Source organism: Medicago truncatula, chromosome 7 (assembly GCF_003473485.1).
Source record: "Medicago truncatula cultivar Jemalong A17 chromosome 7, MtrunA17r5.0-ANR, whole genome shotgun sequence".
In the NCBI taxonomy this organism is placed as follows: Eukaryota; Viridiplantae; Streptophyta; class Magnoliopsida; order Fabales; family Fabaceae; genus Medicago; species Medicago truncatula.
Genome location: NC_053048.1, coordinates 47,786,404 through 47,795,645, shown reverse-complemented (window position 1 = coordinate 47,795,645; position 9,242 = coordinate 47,786,404). Strand labels below are relative to the sequence as shown.

Here is a 9,242-nt window from a genome sequence, read left to right as displayed (position 1 = left end):
GGTTTTATATTAAATGAGAAATATAAGCACTAGCATTCAAAATATATAAACTGTCTATGTGTATCTCTATTAAACTAAACAAATTACACAGAAAAAAGAATAAACAATTATTTTGATACTTAAATGTATGAGGCAATGCCATTTTAAGCTTCAAATATATCAAAGTATAATCTCGTAAACATATCTGAGTTAAATGTTATTATTATTAAGATTAGAAATCTCTTAAATTCTTCTGATAACTTTGAGTTTAAGTCTACCCAACAACAAATAAATATGGTTGTCCTTATTCTTGTTAAGGCAACCATTTTCCATAATAGTCGTTATGCTTATGGTCCTTCTTATAACCAACTTTATTTAATAAATGAGTTCAATTTTGGTCGTTAAAAGAAAAAAGTCATTGCACTGAGTATAAGCACCAAAATGCATGTTTACCCCAAGACAAAGACACCAATGACTTGGCCAAAAATGAAAGTTTAAAGTGGATTTCTTTCATCGATTATAATTCACATCAATATCATCAAATTATATATATATGTAATATAAATTTGACGTATTGAGAAGACTTCGATGTAAATTTTAACCAATCAAATAAAATGCGATAGAAAATAGTATAAAGAAAAAGGATATCTGTCTTTATTCAAGCTTTCTACCCTCCTTTTAGCACTTGAACATGAACACACACATGTACATATTACACTTTCACTTTCTCTCTCTTCTTCTTAAAACCCCAACCCATACAGAATATTTTCATTATTTATATAACTCCCTTCATCCTTATGCTCTCTCTCTCTCTCTCTCTCTCTCTCTCTCTTTTTTGATAGTACAACACATAAAATAATATTAAACTATAGTATCATCAATCAATTATCAAAAACTCTTAAAAATCATTATCATACCCCATAGTTCCATCAAAGTTTTATTGTTCTAAGATCTACTTCGCAGAAACAAGAGATTATAGTAGCAGAAGAAATCACAGAACCCTAATTCTACGGTAATCAAATTCATAATCAACCTTGGAATTTGTGCAAATGTTCTTCACCACCTGCATCAGATCCACGCTTTCATTTTTCATTGCTTGTTATTGTTATTGTTTCACTGTGTAGGGTTAAGGGTTTTACTTTTGTTTACTCAATTATCTTTCGCCACTTGTCTTAATTTTTCAATTTTCAACACTTTTTTTTTATCTACTGTAAGATATTTTCTTTGGCTCTGATTCTCATGTTTTTTTATTTTTTATAAAGTCGGTTTATTTTTTATTTCATTATTAAGATTTGTTGTTTTCTTTTTGCTTACACTTGCTTCGGTTAAACTCAAAAAGTATAAGTTATTTTTTTTTTGATTTCATAAATTCATAGCATTAATTGTTGTAATCTAATTGGGATAATTATAACTATTGATTCTTTAATGCTGATAGTATTAATCTGTTTTGATACTGATGTTGTCATATTCATCAATTTGATTGATTGCAGGATTTCAAAATTGATTGGTTTTTCCAAAAGATCGTTACTTGGACTATAATTGAGGATCATCATAGCTCTGTGAAAAGGGTTGATATCAATTTTGATTGAAACTGTTAATTGGGGTGTTGTGAATTTTGTGTGATGGGACATAGGTTGACTTGATTGAAAATATCAGATTTGTATCGTATAATCATAGTTAACAGTTGATTTTGTTATTGGCTGGTGATAGGATGCTGGTATAGGGATATGCTTTGTGTGAAATTGTTTGCAAATCCTTTCGAGTTTTATAAGTTGACTTAATTATAGTTTCAATTGGAGCAGCTTATTTTTCAAAGATTGGCTTGTAATATATAGTCTTTCGATAGAAATATAGTTGAGATAGTTGTATAATTATTTATTGGTCATTGAAAGTTTTAGCTACTTCGAAGTGTTTGTTGTATTTTTCTGGGAGTTGTAATTGGGGCTGTATCATCGTGGAAAATGGAAACAGAGGCATTGAGTTCTGAACAGACGAAGAGTAAAATGGAGGCAGAGACATTGAGTACTAATCCCCCTCCTGGTTTTCTTATTCGCGCACTTCCGGCTGTTATACCCGCGCTTTTGATTTCGATAGGATATGTTGACCCTGGAAAGTGGGTGGCAAGTATAGAAGGTGGTGCGAGGTTTGGTTTTGATCTGGTGGCTTTTGCGCTAATTTTCAATTTTGCCGCTATCTTCTGTCAGTACTTATCCGCAAGGGTTGGTGTAATCACTGGACGAGATCTTGCTCAGGTATCATGTCATTCACTTTAGGGTTGATAAATTACACCGATCATGTAGTAAGATTGTTATGTTTGAAAAGCTCTTGAACTCTGAACTGCTTTAACCCCTGTCCCCGAATAAAACCTATCTGTTTTATTTTCATCAATTTTTCGAGTTATATTATACTATTTAATGTAGCAACTTGCTATTGAGAAGAAGTCGTCACGTATCAGGAAGAAATGAACCTTAAAAATTATTTGTTGTTCATATTGATCTTCTGTCTGTGCATTTTGTTAATCTAATTGAGTTTTGACAGACTAAATTTGGAAGTTTATATGAAACTGGAAATTGCATTGTTACTTTGATATTTTTTTCTTTTCTTTTTCCATCTTAAAAGTATATCCTGTTCCTCCCCATGTTTCTTTCTCATGCTCCCAGTGTTTTTTTTTCTTACCCCGCTAACACTAGTTCAATTGTGGCGGTTGTGAATTGTGAGCCAGATTGAGTGGTTTTCTCTTCAATTTGCTTATTTAATTGTTATTGAGCCTATTGCGGGTTTTTGTCTTTTCTCTATTTCTTCTTCAATCTCATGTAGAAAATATGATGTTTACATGAGCAAGCTCAGATAGAATTTGATAAATGCACTTGGTTTGTATGCTTTGTTTATATACTAATTTCTCATTTTTTAACTAAAGATTTGCAGTGATGAATATGATACATGGACATGCCTTCTCCTTGGAATTCAAGCAGAACTGTCCGTGATTATGCTAGATCTTAACATGGTAATTCTCTTGCTCTTGATTAACGTTAAATATCCTGTGAATTTGATTTACACATGGTCATCTGCTATTTTTCAAATTTGTTTTGACTTGAAACTGTGGTTTAAACTGTTTTGCAAGATCTTGGGCATGGCACAAGGATTAAATCTTATTTTTGGGTGGGACTTGTTCACCTGTGTCTTTTTAACTGCCACTGGTGCTGTTTTTCATATTCTTCTTGCTATCCTCTTGGTAAGTATCACTCTTCACTTATTCACCATACCTTGTTGATCAACACTAGACTTATTATATTGCCTTTGCGTAGGACATTGAGAAGACAAAATTCCTAGGACAGTTTGTGGCAGGCTTTGTATTACTTTCTTTTATACTTGGAGTATTCATCCAATCCGAAGTTCCAGTTTCCATGAATGGAATACTAATAAATTTAAGCGGGGAGAGTACATTTATGCTGATGAGTCTTCTCGGAGCAACTCTTGTGCCTCACAACTTTTACCTTCATTCTTCTATTGTACAGGTATTCTTTCCTCTCATTCTCAATTTTCGTTCATGAAAATGTACTGAAATGTCCGTGTCTATGGCAAGCTTCCAAGAAAATATCTTTTATTTGTGTGTGGGTTTATTTGCACCTCATCTTCTGCTTGTTTGTAAAGATGAAACGTCTGACTGTTGTATAAATTACCAGATTTGCATGGGCGATTGCCTTACTGCTGGAGTTTTTTTTTTTTTTAATGAATATTTTGATCAAATCATTAGAGTCAGGTTAAAAGAGGTAGAGGAAGACCTAAGAAAACCATTCGAGAAACCATTAGAAAAGATTTAGAGGTCAATGAGTTGGATCCAAATATGGTTTTTGATAGAACACTATGGCGTCATTTGATCTATGTAGCCGACTCCACTTAGTGGGATAAGGCTTGGTTGTTGTTGTATTTTGATCAAATCGATAAGGATTGACTACTACTGGTCATTAGTTTTTTCTTTTTTCCAGAAAGCTAAACTTTGTAATCACTTATTATTCTAACTTGGTTTTATGTACTTGTTTCAAAAATCTTGTATAGTGAGTGGTTCTTTTGATTTTGTCTCGCTATAATTATATCACCAGATCCTCGTTTTGTCTAATAACATTTGAATATTATTTGTGCACTTGCATAATTGAATGGTCAAGACCAAAATAAAAGATGCTTAAAATTCTTTTTTTTTTTAGAAAGCCATACGATACAAGTAAATTATGGTACCCTTTTACTTCTCTCAAGTATGGTTTTAGTAATTGTGTGTTGTTGGTATTAATGGATGACTGGAAATTGGCTCGATGACAGGCATGAACCATGAACAATTCTAAAATGGAATTCCATGCAGAAGATAAAATTAGTATTATTTTAGATATTTTTGTTAGTGGAGATGTATCTTTCAATTGTAGGCTAGTATTTGTTTGAACTAGTACCTGTTGTTATCCAATAGTTATGACGGGTCTTCAATAAATATTTAATAGGATTTTTAGATTCATGCCTATCAATTCTCTTACTACCAGGATGTTCATCATTAGTGTCTTACATGAGGAAGATAGGAAATGACCTTAGAACATTGTAATGGTACATTTTAAATGGGAAAAAAGGTGTTTTACAAATTCTCAAACTTATGGTACTTCTAAGATATTTTTTTTTTTTTTTTTTTTTTTGCATACAGAATTTAGTGTTAGTTCCCCAGTAGGTTTCTTATAAATTATAATTAAATACACCAATCTCTTGATCAATGTGGATTTTTCTCATAAGAAAGATGTCGTCTCTGATCTGATAGTTTCTCACACTTTTCATCAGCCATGCCCCTAGAGGGAAAAAATTGCATATCATGTTCTGTCTAGTTTTGTCAATCTGATATTTCATTTTCTTTTTGCAGTGGCATCAGGGACCGGCAAACATTTCTAAAGATGCACTGTGTCATAACCATTTTTTGGCCCTCTTATGTGTCTTCAGTGGCCTTTATTTGGTAAATTATATTCTGATGACCACCTTAGCAAATGAGTTCTACAGTACAGGTCCTGTTTTGCTTATGGAACAGGTATCCTTTACCTACATAATTGATTTACATAATTTTTTTCTTTCCCGCATTCTGAGAAAATATAATTATGTGGTTCTTGTGGCAGGTGTTACACAGCCCAATAGCCCTGATTGGCTTTGTACTCATTCTGTTTCTTGCCAATCAAACTGCAGCATTAACTTGGAGTTTAGGCGGAGAAGTTGTAGTTAATGGTTTCTTAAAACTAGACATACCAGGTTGGCTTCATTATGCGACAATTAGAGTGATTGCTGTGCTGCCCGCCCTTTATTGTGTCTGGAGTTCAGGAGCTGAAGGGATCTATCAACTACTAATATTCACTCAGGTTTTAGTAGCTTTGCAGCTTCCGTCGTCTGTGATTCCTCTTTTTCGAGTTGCCTTGTCTAGATCAATAATGGGTGCACACAAGGTCTCCCAGTCAATGGAGCTTTTGGCGTTGACCATATTCCTTGGGGTGCTTGGCATGAATATCATGTTTTTGGGAGAGATGATATTTGGCAGTAGTGATTGGGCGTGTGATTTGAGGTGGAATTTGGGGAATGGCGTGTCTGTCTTGTTTTCAGTTCTCCTCATTGCTGGTTTTTTATCAATATGTTTGATGCTTCGGTTAGCTACCACACCTTTAAGATCTGCCAGCATTCAATTAAATGCTCAGGTCTTAAACTGGGATATGCCAGAGGCTGTACTAAATCCGCCGGTTGATGGTGAAGAATCACATGTAACTGAAACAGTGGGTCATGAAGATGCGTCTTTCCAAGCTGACGAACCAAAACCAGCTTTGGCAAGGTCATTAGAGTACCCTGAAGTATCACTTGCTAGTTTTCGTCCTGATCTACATCTACCTGAAACTGTAATGGAACCTGATCCCCAGGTGAATGCTTTAAAGGAAAATCATTCTGTTGCACCATCAGTTTCCACATCTGATTCAGGGACAGTATCAAAAACTGTAGCTAATGATACTTCTAGTTCTGATTCTAAACTTAAAGACACGAAAACTATCATTGAAGCAAATGCCCCAATTGAGAAGACCGTGGAAATTGAAGATGATTCTAATGTTGAAAGGGATGATGACGATGTAGACTCATGGGAAACTGAAGAATCATCCAGAGCAGTCTTGGCAAATGCCCCGTCATCAACATCAGAAGGTCCTCCATCATTCAGGAGTATTAGTGGGAAAAGTGATGACGGTGGTTGTAGCTTTGGAAGTCTATCGAGAATAGAAGGCTTAGGACGTGCTGCAAGACGTCAGCTAGCTGCTACTCTTGATGAATTTTGGGGACAGCTTTATGATTTCCATGGTCAAGCAACCCAGGCAGCGAAGGCCAAGAAAATTGATGTTTTGCTGGGGATGGGAGTAGATTCAAAACCCACCGCTTCCTTGCAGAAAATGGATGCATGTGGAAAGGACTATTCTGAATACTTGGTATCTGTAGGGGGTAGAGCTTCCGACAATTTAATCAACGCTGGCCCGTATGACTATTCCAATCAGCCTAGGATGCAAAGTAATTCAGAGTCTGCATATGGTCTTCAAAGGAGTTCTTCCTCAGTGCGGGCAAGTCCCATTCAGTTATTGGATGCATATGTACAAAGTTCCAACCGCAATCTCAATGATTCTGGTGAGAGGCGCTATTCCAGTGTTCGCAATCTTCATTCATCTGAGGCCTGGGATTATCAACCAGCTACAATTCATGGTTATCAGACCGCATCCTATCTTAGCCGGGGTGTGAAAGATAGAAGTTCTGAAAACATAAATGGTTCAATGCCATTGACATCACTGAAGTCCCCTTCCACAGGTAATCCAAACTATAGGGATTCCCTTGCATTCGTTTTGGGAAAAAAGTTGCATAATGGTTCAGGTGTAGGCCATCCCCCTGGGTTTGAAAATGTAGCTGTCTCTAGAAATCGCCAACTACAAACTGAGAGGTCCAATTATGATTCTAGCTCCCCTGGAGCTGCAGCTAATACAGTCAGTTCAGTTAACACTAAGAAATACCACAGCTTGCCGGACATTTCAGGATACTCCATTCCCCACAGAGCTGGCTATGTGTCTGATAAGAATGCACCGTGGGATGGTTCTGTTGGATATGGTTCTTTTGCTGGCAGGATGGGTTATGAACCATCTATGTATTCAAATTCTGGATCAAGAGCTGGAGGAGCTCATTTGGCCTTTGATGAAGTCTCTCCATACAGAGAGGCACTCTCTTCGCAGTTTAGTTCTGGTTTTGACACTGGATCCCTCTGGTCTAGACAGCCTTTTGAGCAGTTTGGTGTTGCTGGTAAAATTCATAATGTTGCAATGGAAGGTGCGGGAAGCAGGCCTAATGCAATTGTTCAAGAAATTACATTTGAGGATATAGAGGGGAAACTTCTTCAGTCTGTTAGACTTACCATTATGAAGCTCTTAAAACTAGAGGGATCTGATTGGTTGTTTAAACAGAATGATGGAATTGATGAGGATCTGATTGATCGTGTAGCAGCAAGGGATAAGTTTGTTTATGAAATTGAAGCTAGGGAAACGAATCAGGGTATTCATATGGGTGACACTCGTTATTTTCCTTCTGATAGGAAATCTGTTTCTTCGATGAAAGTCAACGAGGCAAATGCCTCTAGTCTTTCGGTTTCCTCAGTTCCCAACTGCGGGGAGGGATGTGTATGGAGAGCAGATTTAATAATAAGCTTTGGGGTGTGGTGTATCCACCGTATTCTTGACCTGTCACTTTTGGAAAGCCGGCCAGAGCTATGGGGAAAATACACCTACGTGCTCAATCGCCTCCAGGTAAATCATCTGAATAATTTGCTTTCTTAAGTAGTCAGAATGTCTATATTTTTGCTGTGCTTTCTCGTACATTTAGAAATGAGCGCTAGTCACGGATTGCTGGCTGTTCCCATGTCTCAAAATAGGAGAAAACATACATTGTTTATATGCTCTTAAAGTGGTATTCTATTGTTCAAATCCTAAAATATGGGTATTCATTTGTTGTTGATCTATCGTTTGGAGAAATTGGTCCAACATGTCATTCATTCATCACTCATTGTATTGTGTTCCTAGCATGCTCTTCAACAACGCTAGCATGTCTTTTCTGTGTTTTATTTTATCTTGCTTTGATGTACAGGGCATCATCGAACCAGCTTTTTCGAAGCCCCGTACTCCTTCGGCCCCTTGTTTTTGCATTCAAGTTCCAACCACGCACCAGCAAAAGTCAAGCCCCCCTCTTTCTAACGGGATGCTACCCCCAACGGTAAAACCAGGCCGGGGAAAATACACTACTGCATCATCGTTGCTTGAGCTGATTAAAGATGTGGAGATCGCTATCTCTAGCAGGAAAGGACGTACAGGTACTGCAGCTGGTGAGGTGGCTTTCCCAAAGGGGAAGGAAAATTTGGCATCCGTTCTTAAACGGTACAAGCGAAGGTTATCATCCAACAAGCTTGTTGGCAATCAGGAGGGGACTAGTTCTCGCAAGATCCCGTCATCAGGACCATACAACCAATAGCATTTTGCTTTAACAAAATCAGGTTTCTTTGGGGGATGTTTTATAATTTATACTGTGAAGCAGCTCATACCTAGATCAAGGAGTGCACTGCCTCCGTGTATCAGATTCCTTGCAGCTAATTTTATCTTTGTATGTTATAAGGAAAGAATTATATGCAATTGTGGCAAAAACAAAGTTAAAAACAATTAGATGGAAAATAGTTCCACTTTGTTTCTGTTTTGTTTGGATTTCGTTGCTTATCTAGCTAGTGGATAGAAGGCAGGGAGACAATTAAGTTTTGACCCGATTGTTTCCTTGATTAACTTTTGTATAAACACCGAAATTTTGTTGTTTGAAATTTTTCGCACTGAATTCTGAAAAAAAATGCTTATACAAGTCCAAAATTGGTTGATTTGTTTTCAAAATTTTGGATTATTGGATCACATACAGAAATTTCTATTTTATCTTTACTTTGTTGTGTGGTATTACAGTCTACATTATGCTATTTAAATTCAATGGTGTTCCAGAGTTTCTTCCCTGATATATTTTCCATATTATGTTGGTGATCTGCACTCTTTTTTTTTTTTTTTTGGGAAACATGCACTCTGTTTTCTTAGTAGTCTTGGGTTTGAGCATTTAGGTAAGAATGAGTGGTTGGAAGATACATTTTCATTAAAGGTGCTTAGCTAAATTCTTGTGGATATTAATATTCGATGAGCACGGGGTTGGAGTAGCTCAAC

The 9,242-nt window shown here is 36.4% G+C and overlaps 1 protein-coding gene across 1 annotated transcript; it reads left to right on the top strand.

Annotated features, from left to right (window-relative positions):
* The first annotated feature begins 761 nt into the window (after positions 1 to 761).
* On the top strand, positions 762 to 8,927 carry LOC25479910 (ethylene-insensitive protein 2). The gene is made up of 8 exons (XM_039827606.1): positions 762 to 991; positions 1,470 to 2,231; positions 2,897 to 2,983; positions 3,101 to 3,211; positions 3,285 to 3,494; positions 4,871 to 5,032; positions 5,118 to 7,805; positions 8,143 to 8,927. The coding sequence occupies exons 2-8, from the start codon at positions 1,941 to 1,943 to the stop codon at positions 8,521 to 8,523; spliced, it is 3,930 nt and encodes a 1,309-aa protein (XP_039683540.1). The 5' UTR covers positions 762 to 991; positions 1,470 to 1,940; the 3' UTR covers positions 8,524 to 8,927.
* Positions 8,928 to 9,242: the final 315 nt, after the last annotated feature.

What these genes read in the sequence shown, in the direction of transcription:
- LOC25479910 (XM_039827606.1), top strand. Translation starts at nt 1,941, where the DNA reads ATGGAAACAGAGGCATTGAGTTCTGAACAGACGAAGAGTAAAATGGAG. An exon ending in TTATGCTAGATCTTAACATG is followed by an intron (nt 2,984 to 3,100) that starts GTAATTCTCTTG and finishes CTGTTTTGCAAG; the next exon opens with ATCTTGGGCATGGCACAAGG. An exon ending in CTGTTTTGCTTATGGAACAG is followed by an intron (nt 5,033 to 5,117) that starts GTATCCTTTACC and finishes TTCTTGTGGCAG; the next exon opens with GTGTTACACAGCCCAATAGC.